General features: G+C 44.5%; 1 protein-coding gene across 1 annotated transcript in view; it reads left to right on the top strand.

Annotated features, from left to right (window-relative positions):
- Positions 1-23683, top strand: part of RABEP2 (rabaptin, RAB GTPase binding effector protein 2) — a 472624-nt gene that overhangs the window by 323101 nt on the left and 125840 nt on the right. The window contains exons 10-11 of the mRNA XM_044087055.1: positions 7286-7297; positions 7392-7446. Coding sequence (XP_043942990.1) covers positions 7286-7297; positions 7392-7446 — 67 coding nt within the window. The remainder of the gene's footprint in view (positions 1-7285; positions 7298-7391; positions 7447-23683) is intronic.

Raw genomic sequence — 23683 nt, 5'->3', positions numbered from 1 at the left:
AGGTGCAGATGGGAGTGCTGCCATCTGGGGGGGGGGGAGTTCAGCTCCACTGTTCGCCCCGATAGCTCCTTCTCCGATCCATCACCAGATTTCGGGGTCTTCGGATCCCAGGAGCCCCGGAGCTAGGGGGTCGGCGCCGATGGTTATTGCTACCTCGACGGTGGCCATGCCCTCGAGCTTATCGGATCCAAGCTCTCGGAGCCGAGAGCTGGGCGTTGGATCCAATGGGGTGAGTGTGTCTTCGGCTCCTTTGCGATCAGCGCACACCGTCCTCTCGGGTCCGATCGCTTCGGCTCTGGCGCCGATCCGCTTGTCGGATCCATGGGCCCCGGCCACCTGTCTTAGGCCGGTTCCCCTTCGGCATTCGACATGGTGGAGAGGGTTCTCTCTGGCGGATCAAGACCTCTCACTCTTTCCTCAGGGTCCGCCCCCGCTCCCTCGCAGCTCAGTTTGTCCTCTATCATCCATTCGCCCCAGGGACAGCCTGTGTCGTTGATGCCCCAGCCAGTTCCCTTGGAGGAACATGAATCTGTGGGTGAGCCCCCCTCTGACAGTCCCCCTGAGGAGGTCCCTCACAAACGCCTGTGCAAAAGGAGGCACTTGGACTCCCCTGAGTCCCTCACCGAGGATACCGATTTGGAGGAAGGGGAGGTTTCCCCCAAATCACCCCTCGATGATGTCTCCTTTGGAGATGTTATGGAAATACTTCCCCAAAGGGGGGGGGGGGTTGTCCACCCAAAAACCCTCTTTGGATGAGTCGGTATTCCTGGATGCGTTCTGCACAGGCCCATCTACCTCTTGGGTGTCCCTCCTGGTCGACACCCTGGTCAAACCTCATTACCACCAGGGCATGGAAGGAGCCGGACACTGAAGAGCCGATACCAAGAAGGCCCGATAAGGTTCTCAGTCCCCCTGCAGACAGAGCTTTATGGAGCAAGGGTTCCCCGGTTGATGCCATGGTGGTGGCGGCAGCCACCAAAAAGGAACTATCCCAGGAAAGTTCTTCGGTCCATCCCCCTGACAAGGAGTCTTAGGCAGTGGACCGTATTGGAAAGCGGACTTTTGCTTCAGCTACCTTTTCTATAAGGGCGCTGAATTATTCGGCCCATGTAATCAGACTGCAGCGGGACCTGGTCAAGGAATACGCTGAGTCTCCCCCAGGGTCCATGTCGGCCGAGGATAAACGGACTTTCTCGGCTCGTATGGCCACTCTTAAGTCATTGTCCAATACTTCTGTGCGGCTGCTTTCCCATGCCACGGACGGAGCCGCTAGAGCTAGCGGGTCAGTTATCGCCTTAAGGCGTCAAGCCTGGCTTCGACTTTGCGATTTCTCGGAACCCTTCAAGGCGTCCTTCGCGACTGCACCCTTTGACGGGTCGACCCTCTTCGGGAAGACCTTCCATGAGACGCTGGTCCAGAGCAAGAAACACTGGAAAATGCTGTCAGCCATCGGAATACGCTTCTTTACCCCTCAAAGGTCCTTTTCTGGGAACCATCGAAGGCAGAAGATTTGATTCCGGAAATCTCAGCAGGCCCAAAATGCTCAGGACTCCTTCTCCCCCAGAGGCAGATGGGGGACAAGGTGGACGCCGGCCAAGAGGCAGAGGGGCTCCGAAGAACTTCGGGCCACGGGAACCCTTTTCCGACCAACCCGTGCAACAGCCCTGAGGGGTTGCCCGACTGCTCCTCTCTGGATGCAGTCGGGGGGGGCGCTTTTCGAGGCACCTGGCTCAATGGGAGTCCATCACAACAGATCGCTGGGTGCTTCAGATAATATCCAGAGGCTATTCAGTCCCCTTCATCAACAAGCCCCCTTACTCAAAACGCCTCCCAGATGTCCCACCCACTCAAAGGGAGGCCGCAGCTTTGGAAATAAAAAAGCTGTTAGAAAAAAGAGCTATCCAGCAGGTGCCCCCAGACCAGTCCAGGTCAGGCATCTACTCCAGGTTCTTTCTGGTGTCAAAAAAGACGGGGGACTTGAGGCCAATTCTCAACCTGTCAACAATGAACCTTTTCATTGCCAAAGAGAAATTCCGGATGGTCACGATTCAATCCATCCTGCTTTTCTTGCAGGAGGAGAACTGGATGTGCACCACAGACCTCAAGGATGCGTACTACCATATTCTCATGGAAAGACGGTCCAGGAGGTTTCTCCGCTTTCAGCTAGGAGCCAGTCATTACCAGTTCAGGGTCCTACCCTTAGGTCTCTCCACAGCCCCCAGAGTGTTCACCAAGGTCATGGCAGTTGTAGCAGCCCACCTGAGGCTCCAGGGCATACAGGTCTTCCCGTACCTAGACGACTGGCTCCTCACCACCCCCACCAGGCATCTACTTTCTCTAGCCAGGGATTTCTTCCTCCTGATGTCACCCCGGTTGGGGATGACCATAAATGTCAAGAAGTCCTTCCTCCAGCCTGTCCAAATGTTAGACTTCATAGGAGCCAGGATAGATACCCTCCTGGCCAGGGCCTTTCTAACATCAGACAGACTTCACAGCATGACTCTGCATGTGCTAGCCCTCTTTCAGTCCCCTGCTCCGCCAGCAGAATTAGTCCTGAGAGCTTTGGGGTCCATGGCGGCAGCAATCAATCTGATTCCTTACACTCGTCTGCACATGAGGGTTCTACAGTGGACGTTTCAGGTCCAGTGGTCTGTTCTACACCACCCTCTAGACTTCCTGATTCCCCTCAGCAGGGTTTGCAGGAACTCCCTCGTGGTGGCTTCAATCCCGAGCCCTTTGAGAAGGACAACCTTTTGTTATGTCACCACCCCAGGCCACAGTGACCACGGACACCTCCCACCTAGGGGGGGTGGGGGCATTGTGCGGGCAGGACGGTCCAAGGCACGTGGACTCAGACCGAGACCGTACTGCATATAAATGTCCTGGAGATGAGGGCGGTCCTCTTGGCATTGCAGGCCCTCCATGTCTTTCTTCCTCCGGGGACTATTGCGATCCAGTCGGACAATATGTCAGTGGTCTGGTATATCAGCAAACAGAGGGGAACCAGGTCTTACCCCCTTTGCCGAGAAGCCATGAGAGTTTGGGAATGGGCGATCTCCACCAACCGCTTCCTGTTAGCAACACACATTCAGGATCGGTCCAACATACTGGCGGACAAATTGAGCAGAACTATCCTCTCTCCTTACGAGTGGTCTCTGAATCCTTTTGTAGCGGAACAGATCTCCCTCAAATGGGGTCAGCCTTGCTGCGATCTCTTCACATCACCTTCCAATGCGAAGTGCAGCAAGTTTTTCACTCCAATTCCTCCTTTGGGAGAAGCCCCCAGAGATGCTCTAGTCCATGCTTGGCTGCCCGGTCTCCTTTATGCGTATCCTTCTTCTGCTAATATCAAAATTTCTGCAGAAAGCTCGCCGGTTGGGGAGCAAGATTATCTTCATAGCCCCATTCTGGCCTCGTCAAGTCTGGTTCCCCTGCCTGCGGTCTCATCTCATAGCTCCACTCTGGATCTTGGATCCCATTCCGGATCTGATTTCTCATCCCTCGGGAATGGCTCCTCCGAGCCTGGATGGTCTCAAGCTCTCAGCTTGGCCGATTCAGTTCCCCTAGTTGCCAGGACTCCCGGTATCTCTTCTCAAGTCAAGTCTATCCTGGTGGCGGCACATAAACCCTCTACCAGGAAGATTTACAGTAGCAATTTGAAACGTTTTTCAATTTGGGCTTGACAGAATAACTTGGATCCTTTCACTGCTCCTGTTTCAGCGGTACTGGAATTCTTGTCTCATATTTTTCAGCAAGGGGCCAGGTCATCTAATTTCCCATTTTCATATTGGGGACAACTTTGGTTCCCTCGCTGCTGCCAGAGTTTGTAAGACCTTTCTAAAATGCACTTTTCTTTTGAGACCCCCCTCTTAGAAATTCCTCTCCGCCGTGGGATCTGACTTTAGTTCTTCAGGCGTTAGTTGCGCCTCCATTTGAACCCGCAGCTTCTGTTGATCTGAAGTTCTTGTCATGGAAGACGGCTTTTCTGGTAGCAATTACTTCAGCCAGGAGAGTGTCCGGAGCTTCAGGCTTTCTGTATCAAACCTCCATACCTCGTGTTTCATAAGGATAGGGTATCTCTCAGGACTTAACCCCTCCTTTCTCCCAAAAGTTGCTTCCGAGACGAACATTAATCAGTCCATTAATTTGCCTGTCTTTTTCCCTAATTTCCAAAATAAAGGAGAATATAAACTTCATTTGCTGGATGTTCACAGACAGTTACGTTTTTATTTGCACAGGACGGCTGTCTTTCGTAAATGTGATCAGCTTTTTGTCTCCTTTGCTAAGCCTTTTCTAGGGAAACCAGTTTCAAAGGTGGCTCTCGCCAGGTGGATTTCGAGTTGTATCTTACAGGCATACAGAGAATCTGGCTTACCTGAACCAGTGGGAGTTCATGCTCATTCTACGCGTTCTATGGCAACGTCTGCTGCATTCTGGTCTAGAGTTTCACTGGATGACATTTGTTCGGCGGCTATCTGGGTGTCCTGTCACACCTTTATCTCTCATTATAAACTGGATTTGGTGTCTAGGGGGAAGGGCTGCCTTTGGCTCTGCAGTGCTCCAGAATATCCTTCCTTAAGGGCCTCCCAAGATTCGGGTAGCTGGGGACTGTGTCCCACAGGTTGCTGATCAAATGAGGTTAACTACTTCAGATAAAGAAGTTATGTACTCACCATAACGTTCCATCTGAGTAGGTAAACTTCATTTGTCAGCAACCGTCCCTCCCTCCTTCCCCCTGACCTTCATGGTTATTTAGCTGAGCTCGAGGTTTGGACTTGTGAGATTTACTTTGTCCTTGAGTCAGGTGTCTCAGGTTGTTAGATGTTTTGTTATTATGTGCAGGTGGCAAACGCGATCTGAGGATTAGAACGAGGTTGCAGTGTAGTATGGGTAAGGGGGAGGAGCTTGGAGCTTGTATCTTTTTGCTTGGTATGCTGCCGGCTCTGATCCGTAACCCACAGGTTGCTGGCAAATGAAGTTTACCTACTCAGATGGAACGTTATGGTGAGTACATAACTTCTTTTTTTAGTCCCTTCTTCCTCAGGTCTCAGTTATAACCAGAGAATTTCTTAGGGCTCTGGAGTTCATGACCTCAACCCTTCCTATGCCTCCTCTAGCCAGACTGCATATGAGGAAGCTACAATGGTTTCTAAAGTCAGTGTGGCTCCAACACGGTCATCCTTCATACTTTCTAGTCCCTTTTCTTCCATGCCTCAAACTGGAGTCCAGACTGGACTATGTCAACATCAAGGAGATGAGCGCTCTCCTTTTTGCTCTTCAGGCCTTTCATACTCTTTTTCTTCCAGGTCATCTCAAAATCTTTACAGACAATACCACAGTGATGTGGTACATGAACAAGCAAGGGGGGTGGGATAGGTCCTACCTTATGTGCAGTTTAGTTGTTCAAGTTTGGGATCTGGTTGTTGGATGAGATTGTGACTCTTCAATCTGTTTGTATTCCTTCAGAACAAAATATTGTGGCAGACTCTGTGAGCAGGTCCATAACAGTGTCACGAGTGGATGCTCCACAGTGATGTGTTTTTGGACATTGTCCACCAGTGAGTATTCCTCAGGTAGATCTTTTTGCCTCCCCCTTAAGAGGCAACTTCCTCTTTTTTGTACCAGAATCTGAAGTCCTGTGGTTTGGAAGGTGGGTGCTCTGTCTTTTTCTTGGAAGGGAATGTTTCTGTTCACCTTCCTTCCCCTTCTTCTCTTAGCAGGGATCCTGCTCAAGATAGAGCAAGACTCCCTCAAACTCTTACTGGTGACTCCCTTTTGGCCCAGACAGTACTGGTTCCCTCTTCTTCTGCACCTAGCCAAAGGCAATCACCACAAGTTGCCTCACAGGGTGGACCTATTCGCACAAGGCAAGGGGGTCTCTCATCCATTCCACTTTCTGTGGAAATTCCTCTGGTTCTGTCTTATTTGTGCAAATTGCTCCATGTTGGGTTGGCGTATTCTTCAGTTAAAGCTCATTTTTCAGCTATTTCTGCTTGTCTGCCTTTGGCTCCCCCTTGGCCTCTAGATTTCAGGTTAGACAGTTTCTTAAAGGCATCCTTCATATCAGGCCTCCCAGGAAACCTATCCCTCTTTCCTGGGACCTTAATTTTGTTCTAGAAAAATTGATTCAGGCCACTTTTGAGCCTGTAGCTTCAGCTTCCATGCTTTTTGGCCCTTACTTCAGCTAAGAGGGTGTCTGAGCTTCAGGCCCTTATGGCTATTCCTTCTTCCTGCTTTTTAGTTTTTCATAGGGACAGGGTGCCTCTTTGTACTGATCCTTCTTTTATGCCCCAGGTGGTTAATGAGTGGTCTCTTAATTTGCCCACATTTTCTCTTCTCTGCAGTCTGCTTTTGAGAAGATTCTTAACACCTTGGATTTTCATAGATAGCTCGGTATTATTTGTCTAAGCCTAAGGCCATTCACAAGTTTGAGTAACTTTATTTCTTTTAATACTAGACCATTTCTTCATGTGTCTCAAAGGCCATTTCTTTTTTTACCCCTTTAGTGGGAAAAGCTTTTCTGCTTCTGCATCCGAGCTGCTTTTTTCAAAGGCTTGGATACCAGTTCCATCCTGGAGGCTGCTTCTTGGACCTCTGTCCATACTTTAATGAGCATTACCAATTGGATGCTTCCAGAGCAAGAGCTGGCTTTGTCAGAGCTATCCTGCACAGTTTTCTGGAGGGTACTTCTGCGCCTTCCTCCTCCCAAGTTTTTGTGCTTCCCTTTATTGATAAATGGTGCAACAGTGATATTATACATAGTACAGTTGTGTAAAATTGTATCACAACAGTAGAGGTCCTTCTCTTCACTGTTGCAGTATTTGCTCCCTCCTCCTTTTTTCTGTACTTCTTTTTGTCCTTCTGAATGCACATGTTCCTCCTTTTCTCCTTGGACTGTTGTTCTTCCTGGGGCTTTTCAGTTTGTAATGTATGTTCATCCGAACATCACTGTATGCCCTATGCCATGCAAAGTCCTTGAAAACCTAAGCTTTTGGTATACTGGCTGGATGTTGGGCTACCTTTGGCAGGGGATCCCGTAAGTGAAGAATACAGCAACAGTGAAGAGAAGGACATCTACTATTATGGTAAGATTTTACACAACTGTACTATCTCGATGATTTGGCAAGAGGCTGGTGTTAGAGGTTTGTATGGCAAATGGTAAGTGACATACTGCATTTGTGTTATTTTAACCACAAGATGCTTTGACTGTATTTAAAAAGATGATTGATTTTTTTTTCTTGTTTTTTGTTTTTTGTCTTGATGTGTTTGGGAAAATTGTGTTTAGAAGTTCTGGATGGTGAGTACATTTTGAAATTTTATATAAACAAAAATTTGTTGTTGTTATAATAGCCATATCTTGTTAACTTCTCACATTCCCTGTCAACTTCCAGCTCGACTTTCAACACTCAAGACAGAAACTGACAGGATTCAGCAGGAAAGAAAGAGGTAGGATTAAAGCTTTGGCTGTTTTACTGAAGTGCTATGATTTTTGTAAGTAGAAGGGTAGGCACTCTGTAGGTTGTAGAGCAGCTGGCAGATTATTACTTTATCACTTGTGATCTGCTAGGACATCCCCCAAAAATCCCATGCATGCATATGTGACAGCATGTATAATGCTGTCAGAGGCTCTACTTCCCTTTGCAACCTGTTTTTTGGCCTAGATGATCCCAACCCCCAGAGGATACTATAGGACATGGTAATTATGAACAACAGAAGGGAAAAGACCACAGATGGTCAACTGTAAGGTACATAGTTGGGGGGAGGGGCAAAAAATACAAAACACAGAACTTTTTCTGTTTTGAATATGCTTATAAAAATGTTTATCAGGGTAAAAAAAATATATGCGTGCTTTTTCTCCTGATCAAGCCTGCCTGTGACAGAGGTAAAACATAAATATGATGTCAGTGTTTAAGGATGAAAATGCTCCAGTAGTAATTACTTCTGTTTGCACAAGTGCTATCATAATTTTTTCTGGGTCCAGAAATGTGCCGCTTTCCTATTTTATTTATTTATGTTTTGTTAGTTAGTAGTTTGTACTTGTATGAAGAAAAAGAAAAAAATGTTTAGGATTTCATTGTGTGCGTGTGTGTGTGTGCGTGTGTGTGTGTGTGTGTGTGTGTGTGTGTGTGTGTGTGTGTGTGTGTGTGTGTGTGTGTGTGTGTGTGTGTGTGTGTGTGTGTGTGTGTGTGTGTGTGTGTGTGTGTGTGTGTGTGTGTGTGTGTGTGTGTGTGTATATATATATATATATATATATATATATATATTTTTTTTTTTTTTTTTCCTCATTTAGATATTCACACATATAGAGTGTGTGTTTGCATACATGTAAACACACACACAAATTCCATTTACAGTGTCAGATATGCAGTTTGTCATCAGAATGAATGATTTTGAAGTGTGGTCAAGTGTTCTCTTCATTGAATGTTGAAGATATTGGAAGAAGGAAGATCGAATGCATACCTGTAAGTTGTGTGTGTGGGGGGATATTAATGCTGAAACCTTCAGGACATATTGAAGGTTTTGGCATTGGGGGTGAAAGTGTCTGTAGGTTAGTGTTAGAGTAAGGGCTAAGAAAGGGGATAGATTGTGTTTTGTGTCTGTGTGTATTGCTGTGTATGGTGTGTGTTCAAATGTCCTGTGTAGCGGAAGTGTTATGGAAAAGGTTTTTCCTAAGGTAAGGTGGAGTTCTAGAGTTAGCAAACATTAGTAAGGTAGTGCAGGGGGAGTCAAAGCTTCCCTGCACCAACTTACTAATGTGTGATAACCCAAGCCCTGCACCAACTGCCCGAATGTGTGGTGCGAATTTGGTGAAATGATCACAGAATGAAGCTGTTTCCTTTTGCAAGTTTTGTTTTGTTTTCTTTTTTCTGTTTTAATTTCTTCATTTTTGTAGGTATGTTAATTTTTCAAAATTCTGGCATCTATGATATGTGTTGATGCTTGAGAGCATGTGCATTTCGATACATCAAAATGTACTCCTACACACAAACACACACACACATACATATATCTATTTATATAGTGTACGTATGCATGTGTAACATCTATTATGTATATGCGTGTGTACATATATTAAAAGTGTACACCCACATATATGTTTATGTACTGTACTGTAACCCATAGTGGTGAATGCTCAGGTGCTGGGTTTTTATGTATACACAAGTTCAATGATGAGCATTCAGCAAGAAAGAGAGTGAGCATTCCTTTCCATTTTAAAGAAGAGCATACAAACCCAGAGTGAGAGAGAAAGATTCATTGGCCTCTCATATTGGAAGTAGTTTGGAGTCTTCAGGAAGAGATCCCCTATAGAACGGTCAATCTACAGAGAAAAATGATCAGATACCTCACTACAACATTTAGTAGAGGTAGAGGATATTGCTCTCAGAAGCCAGTAGAATTACAGGTTATGGGGCTGGATAGTCGCCAAGGCTGCGGGCCTGAACAGATAGGTTGATGTAGCTCTTGACTGATATCTATAGGATCTCTGGACAGAGAGAAACAAGTAGAAGAGTACAGCCCAGGAGAAGGCTGTAACCAAAGACTGGAAATACAGAGGCTAAATGACTGTGAGCTTTCCTGTTTGTTAATGTTTCTAAATTTCAGGCATTCTTGGCCTGGCTGCATGGCATAGAGCATTGGAGTACTTATTGTTATGCAAGTGGTCAACTCTACTTTGGCCATCTGTTGTACCTCAGATCACTCATGTTTTACCCTTATCCCTCTGGTTTAGCAGCTGCAGACACTATGGACTTGGGGGTTAACCATTTCCTCTGCAGCTTTTGGGGCCTCCTTAGCAGGCAAGGGAGAACCACTCCTGGGAGAAGCAACAGTGAAGGCTTCCCTGTTATGGCAGCATGCTCTGTCCACCCATGGGGAGCTGTTGCTTCCATTAATAACATGGGTGGCTTCATCTTTGCTGTCAGAAAGAAGCAGTAGACAGAAGTAGTTTACTGGGTCTGGCTCAGAGTTTAATTCAAGCTATTGATCCCTTTTGTAAAGTAGTTTCTGGTAAAAGAAAGAGGGATATCTCTTTTCCTGAAGAGATTCAAGATTCTAAATCTGTACAGGAAGATGAGGGGACAGATACAGGGTTTACTCGTCAGAGGAGAGCTTGATTGCTGATACTCCCTGTGGGGGTTTCTCTTTCTCTGAGACTGTTCCTAGAATGTGCCAGTGTTTTCAGTGGGAGAACACTGAGGTTTCTAAGCCCCTCAGAAAATACTATGATTTGTCACAGAAGAAATTTCCAGAACCTACACCCATTCTGTCTGCTTCAGAGGGTTTTTTATTGTGTGTTATCTGCAATTTTCCTCATAGACAGCTGCCTCTAAAAAGGTAAGTAGGATATATAAAGTTCCTCATTCTTTTACACTTTTATAAGCTATTCCCAAACCTTACCCAGCAGCTGTAGCTTTAGTTGATCCTACTGCTGATAAAGACTTAGTAAATTACAAATCTTGTCTGCAGTTTCTTTTTATGAGGAAAAAAACTGCTTTAAATAATTCAGCATTTTTGTTGCACAGGTCACTACTCATTGTTTACATTCTGTGTACGGCTCTGTTAAGACTTTTACCAGGGTTGTGGGCATGGTCACTGGAACTTTAAGGGGGTTTGTTTAGCTGCAATCTCAGGACCTCCCGGATGTTGATGCAAATGAGATTTTAAATTCTCCCTTCGAGAGAGAGATTTAGTGTTTAGGCCCCTCTGTTGCAAAGGAGATTAAAAAGTGTGATGAAAGGAGTAAGCTGATCCAGGGAATCTCAGAGACTTTGAAGCCCTAATTTTCCAAGGAATTTTCTATCTCTTCTCCCAATTTTGGCAAAAAATAAATAAATAACAGTCTCAACAAAATATAGGTAAGCAAACATTTAAGAAGTGACAAGGGGGTTCCAAAAACGCCACAAACTTCCCAAAACCAAGGACAGTCCAAGTCTGAATGTCTGTTCAAGAGACCTTGTGAACGTCTCTCACCCTGGCCCTTTTTTACTTCCAGAAAGTCTGAATCTCCTTTTTCCTCTTTGGCAACAGATAGTTTTAGACAAATGGGTTCTGAAGATCATTCATCAAGGTTACAGATGGCAATAGGAGGAAGCTCCTCCTTTCTAGGGGGTTGTTCCTCATCCCCCAGATCAGACTCCTCTATTTCCACCGGTTCTTCATCTTACGCTGTCCCAAGGAGTCATAAAACCAGTCCCGCCTTCCCAGGTGGGGAAGGGTTTTTATTCAAGGATGTTCTTAGAGCCAAAGAAAGAAAATACTTGGGAGGCCAGTTCTGGATCTTTCTTTCCTAAACCTGTTTGTCACAGTGCCTAAATTCACTTCACAGCCTGTTACCTCTTCTTCCTCTTTTAAGTTTCTTGGTAACACTAGACTTAAAATGATGCTTATCATCACATTCCTATTCATTCAGACTTCAGATGTTTCTTAATATTTTGTGTGTCTGAATCACATTATCCATTCTCTACCTTAACCTTTGGAATGTACACTGCACCAGGATTGTTCACTTAGTGTCTAGCTCCAGTTACAGCTCATTGCAGGCTACACTGTATCCACATTTTTTTTCATATTTAGAGCTTTTCTTCCACAGGAAATCTAGATCTAGATTTATTTCTAAGGTTTTCACTCCAACTTTGGTTACTGCAACGGAATGCCTTAGGATTTTCGGTCTCATAGTTTCTATGATTCTGATGATGCCCTTGGCAAGACTGCACATGAGGAAGATGCAGTGGTATATGAAGTCTCTTTGGTGCCAGCAATAACATCCTTTATCAGACAGACTGAGCAGGGCCAGGGCAGACCCTCACAAGTGGAAACTAGATCGTGGGGGGTCTTTCAAGATTTGATCCAAGAAGAAGGGACAACCTGTGTTAAAACAGACTTAGTTTCTAAATGGCTTTCCAAGGCTATTACCTTTTGTTATACTCACCATAACAAAGCTATTCCAGACAGGGTCAAGGCCCACTCTGCCAAGGCCTTGGCTTCATTTATGGCTTTTTGGAGAGGGTTGGATTCTAGAAGCAGCAAATTGGTCCTCTGTACATAGTTTTACAAAGCACTATAAGCTTGATTCCTTTTCTAAGTCTAGATCAAGTTTTGCTAGGACCATTCTCCAGGAAATCCAAGACTCTTCTCCTTCCACCTCCCAAATGTAGTAAGCCAAGGTAATGTACCCATGCAGCTAAGGCTGCTGCAGCAGTGGTCCGTATGATAAGCATAGTACAGCTGTGAAAGTAAACTTGCTATAACAGTAGATGTTTGAATGATCACTGCTGCAGTACCTGCTCCCTCCCTCCACCCCCCCTCTTGTTTTTTTTGTGTATTGTTTTATGCCTAAATGTGGAAGTTTGTTTTGTTGTTCCTAGCATTGGCATTTCAGGGCTTAGTATGCCTGTCTCTGCTGGCAGGAAAGCTCAGAAGGGCTTAGTGCCAAAACTTGAGTTTTAAGTCATCTCTACCCAAGCTGTCTAACAGTTTGGACTTGTGGAAGGTGCTCTGAAGCTTTGGAAGCTGGCTGATCTTTATTATCATTGGCAGGGTATAACTCATAATAGCTAAGGCTACTACAGCAGTGATCATTCGAACATCTTCTGTTATGGTACGATTACTTACACAAGTGTGCTTTCTCCACCTACTTGCCACTGACTATTGGTTTCCCACAAGATCAATATTTTAATCAGTGATCCCTACACTGCTGCAAAAACATGCTTCCCAAATTCAGTACGCTGATGACTTGACCCTAATTTGCTCTGCAAAAACTCTCTATGTAAACTGCTAAACTTTACACAACAATTCTTATCAATTGAAAATGAATGAATAATTCACAACTACTTCTAAACCACTCCCCAAAAATTACTGCTCTTTTTTCCTAAAGTACATCTCTATCAAAACAGCTCAATTCACTGTCACCTCTGCCAATAACTCCATGATAGAACAAGTAAAAGCCACAGAACTACTGAATTCCGGACTGTGATATAGTTTCCTGTGTTGCCCATATCCTTACTTGGATAGGAGGAAGCTTCTCTGTTCACCAGTGAGAGTGGGGAGCTTTGAGCAGCCTCTCTGTCCCTGGAGGAGTGGTCTCAGCCCTGAAACTAATAGCTTATTGGCCGTTTTGGGTCAATTCCTATCTCTTTCAGTTTCCCTGCTTTAAAACCCGCATTTGCGTGGTTTTGCAGCAGTATACAACTCCGCACAGCTCCTCGTGGTGTCCTGCAGAGTGATACAGGCAACAGAGAGACCCAAGAGAGACTTTTCCAGATTTAAGTATTTTTTCTCTGTTTTTTTGCTCCGACTGCCTTTTCCCACCTAAAAAGCGAATTTCTAACTGATCTGTGCTTTATAAAGTTTAAATTGCATTTGCCTTATGCTTTTTACAGTTTTTGCACTTGTTTTATATCAATTTAAGTCATTTTTGTATTGTATAGCTGTTGTAGGCTACACACTAAAGTGCACTAGCCTGTTTATAGCATTTACAGTGTTTTCTGTGTGTTTTTCTGCTGTTTCCTGAAAAAAATTAAAAAAAAAAAAAAAAAAAAAAAAAAAAAAAATATTCTCTCTTCCCACCTTTGCTGAACTAGATTAGTCCAGATTTCAGGTTTTGCTGAATTCCAGACTGTGGTATAGTTTCCTGTGTTGCCCATATCCTTACTTGGATAGGAGGAAGCTTCTCTGTTCACCAGTGAGAGTGGGTAGCTTTGAGCAGCCTATCTGTCCCTGGAGGAGTGGTCTCAGCCCTGAGACTAGTATCTTATTGGCCGTTTTGGGTCAGTTCCTGTCTCTTTCAGTTTCCCTGCTTTAAAATCCGCATTTGCACATGTCGCAGCATCGGGCAGCACCACTGAAACGGGTTTAAAGTATTCCCGGCTCCACAAAGTCTGCTCTTCACTTTTTCCCTTAGAACTGTTCTAAATCTCAAAGTAAGCACTCTATTTTCATTCTAAAGCCTTGCACTTGTTCGTGTAAGTAATCTTATAAGTAAGCACTAATAAACTAAAGCACTACACCCTCTTATACTCCCTTTAAGTACTTGGCTCCCTATTGGTCCTTTTTGATCAGTCAAAAAGTAGTTCCTTAGACTATTCTGGCATGTCCAAAAGTCAATTTCGGGTTTACTCTCCAGTCCAGCTGGTGAATCTGGGAATCTTGAGGCAATGTTACAACTGCCTTATGTACACAGACCACCCTCTCCTCCTCCCAACAAGCTCAAATATATGTGAGAGATGCAACTATATAGCCAAACTAGAGGCTGAGCTCTTTCAACCCAGCACTGACGCAGTCAGTCAGGAGGAGAAGGTAACCACACACACCACAAATCCAGTCTCACATAGACCTATCGCAACAGCAAACCAAACACATAAACACACAAAAACATACTCGGAGGCTCTAAATAAAAATCTGCCCAAGCAGCAGAGACCTCCAAAGCAGACATCCAAGCAACCACTACCCCACAACAATACCCACGTATCACATAATTCACAAAGTCAGTGTGCCACACGGTCACAGCCCTTAAGGCTAAACAACACACCTAATGCACTTGTAATAGGTGACTCTATTGTCAGACACACTGACATCCCACTCACCAGGCTGAACAAGGAGAAGGTCACTGTAAGCTGCCTGTCGGGTGCCAGGATCCGCCACATAACACAAGCATTGAGGTCACTCCAAAGCAAGTACAAATATGACTCCGTCATTGTCCATGCTGGTGTGAATGACCTGAGACATACCTCCCTGGACTACATGAAAAGAGACTTAGAGGAGCTCTCTGATCATGTAGCCCAGGCCAGTATGACCTGACCTTGAGTAGCATCTTACCCTCACCAAGAATGATGCCACAGTATAAAGACAAAATGATCAATTTTAACAATTTATAGGTTCATAGAGTAGTACTAGGCTAACTGCCCTTGCAAGCCATTTTAAGCCTAGCTAATTATCCCTTGTGAGACTCAAACCTTGCACCTTGTGTTTGTAAGGCAAACACCTTAACCATTAGGCCACCCTTCCAACCACTGGCTAAAGTATTGGTGTCATTCAAAGGGGATCCAGTGTCTGTCAGCCTGGGATGACATGCTTGACAAGCCACGTTGCTTCGCTAGGGACGGCTTGCACCTGTCACCCCTGGGCTTTCGAATACTGGCCAAGGCTCTTGCCACTCCCATAGTGCCTTTTTTAGGCAAGTCTCAAAAGACAAACCCACCTCCATAGACAACACAATGAAAAAGAAACTAAGGGTAATGCTGCTCAACGCCAGAAGTCTAAACCTCAAGATGCACGCACTCGAGGCTCTCCTCAGTATGGAGAATATTGATACCTGTGCAGTAACAGAAACCTGGTTTAAGGCTCCCGAGAGCACCCCAGCACTACCAGGTTATACCTCATACCATGCTTTTCGGCCCCAAAACTCAGACTGAACCACAAAAGGAGGGGGAGTATCCATATTCATCAAAGATACCCACACCTCCAGGTTAGTGGCACTGCATGAAGCATCGGAGACCATCCATGTGTAACTAACAGTGGGCAAAACTGCCTTTCAGTTTGTAGCCTGCTACAGACCACCCTCCCAAACTCAGGAACCCCACTCGGCTTTCCCGAGAACACTGGAGAATATGAAGGTCTCTCCAAACACCATTATATTGGGTGACTTCAACTACCCAAATATAGACTGGGAGCACTACTCAAGCCCCAACACCCTCACCCAACGGTTCCTAGAATTTATAAACTCAAATGCTATGGAACAACTGGTCACCATTCCCACAAGAGGGGAAAACATATTGGACCTGATAATCACCAATATGGGGACTCTATGTTCCATACCGGAGGTATACCCCTCATTGGTAAAATCTGACCATAAATTAATCTCACTGGACATCCATATCCCGTCCCCACCCCCAGCCAAGGAAACCACGGTGAAGAACTTCTCAAAAGCAAACTTCACACTTCTCAAAATCGAGTTGGAATCCTTCAAAGCCCCCGGGCCAGTGGAAAATACGGCCCAAACCGCAGAATCCTTTACAAATGCATTCTATTGACACCTACTGGAATGCATGGATCGTGCTATCCCAAATAAAACCAAGACTCACTCCTCCAAAGGCAGGAGACCTGTCTGGTGGACCCCAGCCATAAATAAGCTATACAACAGGAGGAGGAAGCTACTACATGATAGAGCAAAATCCCAAAAAGGGAAGGCATCTCTGATCAGTACTAGCAAGAAACTACGATCCCTCATAAAATCATCTAAGGCCAGCTTCAAAAGAAAAATTGCACAAGACGCTAAAGATAATCAAAAGGCCTTCTTTAGTTATATCAGGAACCTGGGTGGCAACTCCCAGATATGATTTGAGTTAGTGCAAAATGACAAAAAATACACTGAACTCACAGCCATTGCCAACATCCTGGCAGACCGGTTCAGTGCAAACCCCCCCCTTCCCCCCCAAAAGAGCAAATGTCTATCCCAACAGAGTGTAGCCTCCCTGACATCACAGATGTACAGGTGAGAGCTGCCCTCTCCAAAGCAAAAAACACAGCATCAATGGGACGGATGGTGTACCAGGCTGCGTCTTACACGAGCTCCAAGAAGAACTGAACCCTAACATAAAGTCACTGTTCAATCTCAGCCTTACTACAGGATATGTACCCAAGGAATGGCATACAGCAACAGTGGTCCAAACCACAAAGGTGGTGCCACAACAGACCCCGGAAACTATCGCCCTATAAGCCTGACTAGCCTGGTCTGCAAAGCTATGGAGCATATCATCATGGAACTCATAAACAAAGACATTGGGAACCTCCAAACACTGGATCCTACCCAATTCGGCTTTGTTAAGAGCAGATCTTGCCTCTTGAACCTGGTCGACTTCTTTGAAACAGTCACCAAGGCCATAGATGAAGGGAAGGTAGTCCACACAGCCTACCTGGACCTCGCAAAAGCCTTCGACACAATACCCCACTCAGGTATCATAAATAAGCTCACCAGCTTAAATATCAACCCCTATGTCACAAGATGGGTTGCAAACTGGCTCAGGGATAGAACCCACATGGTCAGAATTGCAGGTGCCATGTCAGACTCTAAACCAGTTACAAGTGGCGTCCCACAAGGCTCAGTCCTGGGATCTCTCTTGTGCGGTATATATTTCTCTGAGGTACAGGCTAACACGGGAGGACTATGGCTGACCAAGTTCGTAGATGACTGCAAACTGGGTGCCATAATCGACTCGCCGACTGACACAAGCATCCTCCAAAAGGGTCTCACAGAGACAGATAACTGGTGCCAGAGCCATGGCCTAAAGCTAAATGCCAAAAAGTGCATAGTCATCCCCTTTGGGAAAAACACAGTGCCCACAAATTACCACATAGGTGGTAATCCATTAAGTACGGAAGAAGTAATTAGGGATTTGGGGACCCAAGTAGATAGCAATCTCTCCTTTGACAATCACGTTGCCAGAGTGGTTGGAAAGACCTTCTATATAGCCAACCTTATCACGAAAGGGTTCACATCTAGATCAAGAGAGGTCATTGTGCCCCTCTACTCATCAGGCCCATAATTGAATACAATGCCCCATTTGGGATGTACCTTTCCCGACACCTGCAGCAACTGGAAAGACCCCAAAAGTACCTCACCAAGAGGATCAAGGGACTCGAACAGATGCCCTACGCAGTTAGGCTAAAGAAACTCCAGCTCTACTCAGTTGCTTACCGGCTACTCAGAGGCGATCTGTGCCTGACGTATAAAGCCATGTCCAACCCAGAATTAATGGACATGCTCCACCTCAGGAAATCCAAATCCCTTAGAGCTACACGCTCCAGGGACTTAAACCTCAGCACAGAAATAAATAGGACATGCTGGAGGGACAGATTCATATCCTAGAGGCTTCCCTCACTCTGGAACAAAATCCCAATCCATGTTAGGCAGAGCCCCTCAATAACCCTCTTCAAGAGAAATGTTGACGAGTGGATGGGAGATCGTGGGTTTACCCCTGGGATCTCTTCTGTGTCCCTGCTAGACAGAGGCACAGTAAACTAACCTTAAAAGGGCTATCTTCTGTGACCTACTATACAGAGGCACAGTCAACTAATCTAAAAGGGTGGCGAAAGCCAAACACACTCTGGCTAGGCTTATAAATGCCCTAGGGCAGATAGCCTAGTATCAACCTATGAACTTATGAAATCTGGCTGTCATGTTTCACATATGGTTAAAAAAAAATCATCAAAACCTTGGTATACTGTAGAGTCTAAAATCGTACCTGACATGACCAGTAGATGTATAGACTCTGCTTTCTTACTGCCATAAGTCCTCTGTGCTGCCCTAATCTTCACTAACCTTCAAGTCTAACAACTGTCCAAACTTGAGCAGTGTTATAATAAAGTAGCCAAATTTGGAGTAAACTATAACAGCAGAACACACCACTGCTTTGCCCTCAGAGACTTGTTTAGAACTATTACATCACCTCTCTCTTTCTCCGCTAACTACAATACATAGACTTCTCTATAAGCCATAAAATTGCCCAGCCCTTAAGTTAATACAGCTTTACTCCCCCAGTAGAAATTTGTGCTCTAGGGAAAAATCACAAATCATTATAACCAAGTCATCTGATACTGCAGGTGACTGTATATTCAAATAGTGCAGCTGAACTTTGGAACCACATCCCACAATCACTGAAATCCATTTAGAATGTAAAGTAATTTAAAACACTACTAAAACTTAACCTGGTCCTGTACATCTCCAGAGTAAATGCATCTGTAATCTTCAGCTTGCTGTATCTTCAAACCATTTGTCTTCATTGGAATCCTTTGCCCCTCATCAGTCTTTAATAGTACCTGAATAATTCTTTGTCTTGACTGGAAAAGTTCACTCATATTCTGCCACAGCTTACTGTGAGGGAAATGTTGGTTTGTTTTTGCTTTCTTGTATTTTATATTGCTTTGTTGCCTTCTATTTTGTATATTGTGCTTTATTTTCTTTAAGCCTCTGTTTTACTTGTATTCTGTTTTTTAATTGCATGTTTAAACTAGGAGAGAGACAAGTCACACAGAAATTAAATTTTCCTCCACCCTGGCATTGTGTTTTAAACCCAACTGCCTTTCTAGTTGCCCACCCCTTGTGTTAATTTGATTGCACATTTCCTTCTCTCATCTTTCATTAACTATTGTGAGTAAGCACAAAATTAACATCTTGTGAAATCACCCCCTTCAACTAGTTAAATTTATTGGCTATCCCACTGTATTCCATAGAACCAGAATACAAAGTCCCCACCCCCTTCCAATCTTATCTTGCTTTTTTAAAATAGTAGTTGTCCACTTGGATTGCTAAACCTTGTTACCCCTTCTTTTATCCCATTTTTTCCCATCTTACCTTTAAAATCTGCAACATCCAGTCCAAGACCACCAATTATTGGAGAGCCCACATTCTGCCTGTCAGTAATCATCTTGGAGTTAGTGCTTCTGTTTTGATCCTGGTGAGCGAATGAGCATAAGGACATTATTTCCTGAAGCTGCTGATCACCAGAAAGACTGATGACAGCTTCATAGGTGATTGCTTGGAATTTGTTCTTATATTTCACTCCATGAATGAGAAGGAGCAGAGTGCATTGATTCCTGACCATTTCTAATTAGGCAGTGAATGTCTGCGTTGGACCTTCCTGATTGTTCTGGTTGCTTTTCAAGGCATCTAACAGGAAAAGGCTACAGCAAGCCTACAGACCCTTGCTTTATCTGGGGCAAGACTGTTAGTCCCCAAAGAACCTGTGGCCTACTTCTCATTATTGTATCAAAGCAGTGTGAAGCTGTGGTGAGATCAGCAATGTTAACAGCCAGGCAGTAGCCAGTCAGATGAATCCCCTCTTTTCATCTTTTTTGACTAAGCTAATTCTTTACCCTTTAGTAAATACTGCTTGATTAGCTACAGTCTAACCTAACTTCAGAATATCTCCGTAAATACGTCATCTGTAATTATTAGAGTCTACTTATTAGTTTCCCCTCAAATGTTGGGTGGTGCCCTGTATAGACACAGACACTTTGAGTTAACATTTTGTCTGTAAAAGCACCCTTGAAATTTCACCAATACCCAGTTGCACAGAGGGCGAGTTTGTGGTGAAAAGCATTGCCCTAGAGCTGTAAAACAGATCCTCCTGGCAACCATATAATCAATAAAAAAGGGCTTGTTGCTGGGGATATATTTCCCACTATCTCTCTTACCAGCTTGGTGGATATGGGCATCCTGAGGCAGTGTAGAAATTGCCTCGTGTTTACTGACAACCAGCTAATTCTCAAACAGATATGGTTAAGTGAGAGATGTATTTGACATTAGGAGTGCTTTTATGTCACAGCTTTGCCTCCAGTGATATTGTGCAATCAGGTTGTCAGTAATACACACGCTGCACCCATCACACACAGTTCAAAGCAGACACACAGTCCCACATATGCTGAGTCACTTAAATGCAAACTTCCTAAACCAAAAAGACTTACTAGACTAAGTACATGTGAGAAATACCTTCAGCAGCCCAGAAACTGCTCCTTCAAAACACCCATATCAGCACCTACAGCCACATCTCATGGGAGCCTCTACGTCTAAGCTCATAAGGCAAGCCACCACACATTCTAACATTCCAACATTCTGGTCATTGGAGGACTCCACTATGAAACACAGAAATGTCCCCTCTTATCAGGCTGAGTAAGGAGAAAGTCACAGTCAGTTCTGTTTCAGGTGCCTGGGTCCATCGTATTATGCATGCACTCAAGTCATTGGATCACAAGTACCAGTATGACTTTGTCATAGTCTGTGTGGGTGTAAATGACATGCCTCCCTAGACTATATGAAGAGAGACATTATGGAGCTCTCAGAATGTGTCCCAGGCTGATATGAGCCTAGCATTGAGCAGCATTTTACCTTCTCCGAGGATGGTACCATAAAACGAACAAAAGATGACTGACTTGAATAATTTGTTTTGTTTCTGGTGTCATTTTGAGGGGGTGAAGTATTTGTCAGCATAGAACGAGATAGTCAATAGACCATGCTGCTTTGCCAGGGATGGTCTGCACCTCTCCCCTCCAGGCTTTCCAGTTTTAGCTAAAACGTCTTACCCCATGGTGCCTTTTTAGGCAATGCCACATTGAAAGTACTTCTGACATAGCAAATCAAAACCAAGAAATTATAAAAGTGTTACTCGTCATTTGTAGGAGTCTAAACAAAAAAAAAATCCACTCCCTTAAAGCTCTCCTCACCCTAGCAAATGCTGACATATGTACAGTCACTGAGACATGGTTTAAAGTTGAGGAGAGCATGCTGGCAGTGCAAGGCTATATTGCCTTCCTTACATTTAGACCAGCTACTACACAGGGGACTAAAGGTGGAGGTGTCAAAATTTATATCAAGGTTGGTTAAACAGGGCAATGCATTTGAGCTTCTCCATGTTCAAATCACTGAGACAAAACCCCATACCACTTCCTTGCAAGCTATAGGATCACTTTTATGACCAGGGATCCCATAATATGTGTTTAAATGGGTCTACTTCACAAACCCAAAATTCCACTTACCCAACTTTCAAATAACTGAGATGACAAATCCGAAAATCCATAATACCGACGTCCTGGAACACTGACATTTCACTCCAGGTAAGTAACTGCTTGGCCGCCATGGTGAATTTTGCCTCTTGCCCCAGTGGTAGTGCAGTCTCAGAGTTGGTATATTTAGCTAGGGGGTATAGCCTTCCACATAGGGGGGTGTGGGGGCAAAGCCCCTTACATGGGTGGGTTTAGTTTGCTTCGGTTTTAATTTGTTTTTCGGGTTGACCAAGCATTTACTTACCTAGAGTTAAAAATCAGTGTTCCGGGTGGGCAGTCTTCAGAGTTGTTGGCTTTGTTGTCTCAGTTATTGGAAAGTCGGGTAAGTGGGATTTTGGATTTGTGAAGTAGACTCATTTAAATTTATTGGAAACGCTCACCATCCAACCCTGTGCCATGCTCATGGGTGACTTTAATTATCCCATTATTAACTTGAACTTCTATACAACACCAAATATGCAGGCACAGAGATTCCTCAATTTTGTAAACACAAACTCCCTGGACCAGATTGTAAGTACAGTGACCAGGAGTGAAAACATGTTGGATCTGGTCCTCACTAATATAGGAAGAGTGTTGCAAGTGATAACCTGGCAAAATTTCAAGCCCCAATAAACCCTGAGGACTCTGCTGCCTACATGGGAACTGCACGTTAATAGCTTCCCATAGGTACTACCAGGAAGAAGTACAGAACTAACTCAAAAAACAAGCCCTCCTATTGGACTCGCAACATCAGTAGGCTGTATAACAGAAGAAAGAAAATCATGGCAAAAATTAGGAGGTGTAGTACCCAGCAGGATGAAAGCACACTTTTCAAATGAAACAGTCAACTCGGAGAATAAATAAAGTATACAAAAGCCAAATTTGAGGCAAATATGGCCTCCCAGGCCAAGGACAACCACAAAGCATTCTTTAGCTAGGTCTGCAATCTCAAAGCCAATGCACATTTGTGTTGGGAGATAATTGTTAATGGAGACAGCTATACAGAGTCAAAAGATTTGGCAAACATACTGGCCGACAGATTCAGCTCCAACTTTACCCCCTGTCCCCCTCAATCTCCCCTGAAGTAATGCCATAAAGTTTAACTCGCCCTACTATCACTATGAAACAGGTCCTCAGTGCTCTCTCTAAAGCCAAAAGCACTGCACTAGTGGCCAAGACAGTGTCTCCAGATGCATTCTAAAGAGCATTAAAGATGATCTAGTAGGCCATCTGGAATTGCTATTAACTGCAGCCTCCAAACAGGCTTTGTGTCTCACAAATGGAGAATAGCAGTAGTCATTCCTCTGCAGAAAGGTGGGCCATCTACAGACCCTAGAAACTACAGACCTATAAGTCTCACCAGTCTCCTATGCAAAGCCATGGGAAGAATTATCATGGAAATGATCAGTAATGACGTAAGAAACTTCCAGAGACTGGACCCAGCCCAGTTTGGTTTCGTCAAGGGCATGTCTCATCTACTCAGTCTAGAGGAATTTTTGGAGAAGGACACCAAAGCAATGGATGAGGGCAAAAGGGTTCACACTGCTTACCTTGATCTGGCCAAGGCATTTGGCAAAGTATCCCACTCGGAAATTGCTGACAAACTCAAAAGCTTGGGTAAAAACCCTTGTATCACCTGTTGGATAGCCAGCTAGCTCGTAGATGGGACCCAGGAAATTAGAACTGGGGAGTCCACCTCTACAAAGAGGCCAGTCACAAGAGGAGTCACTCAGAGATTGGTCCTGGGACCACTCCTTTTTGGCATTTACGTCTCTGAAGTCAAGGCCAATATCATTGGCTTCTAATTGACTAAATTTGCAGATAGTCAGTAGCCTAGTACACAACTATGAACTTAGGAACCTTTAATCTCCCAGCCGTATACATAGTTTTGCAACACCAATACCCAGCCTATGTTTAAACTTCTAATGTAAACCTTATGATAACCATATGTAACTGTTTCTGACCTTACTGTCATTAGGAGGTTAGGTATTAACATTTTCTGTCCGACAGAATTCTTTCCCTTACTTCTATTGCTTTGATTACAAGATCTACTATCTCTTTTGACAAGCCCAATAATGCATCTTTTCACATGCTCTGTGTTCGTGTGTTATATGCAGAAGTATCTTTTACGAAATTTTTAAATCTACTTCAT

The sequence above is a fragment of the Protopterus annectens genome, chromosome 10.part0, assembly GCF_019279795.1.
Source record: "Protopterus annectens isolate FY-2018-M chromosome 10.part0, PAN1.0, whole genome shotgun sequence".
Lineage (NCBI taxonomy): Eukaryota > Metazoa > Chordata > Ceratodontiformes > Protopteridae > Protopterus > Protopterus annectens.
The sequence above is the reverse complement of the archived record's forward strand: the minus strand, read 5'-3'. Positions and strand labels throughout refer to the sequence as shown.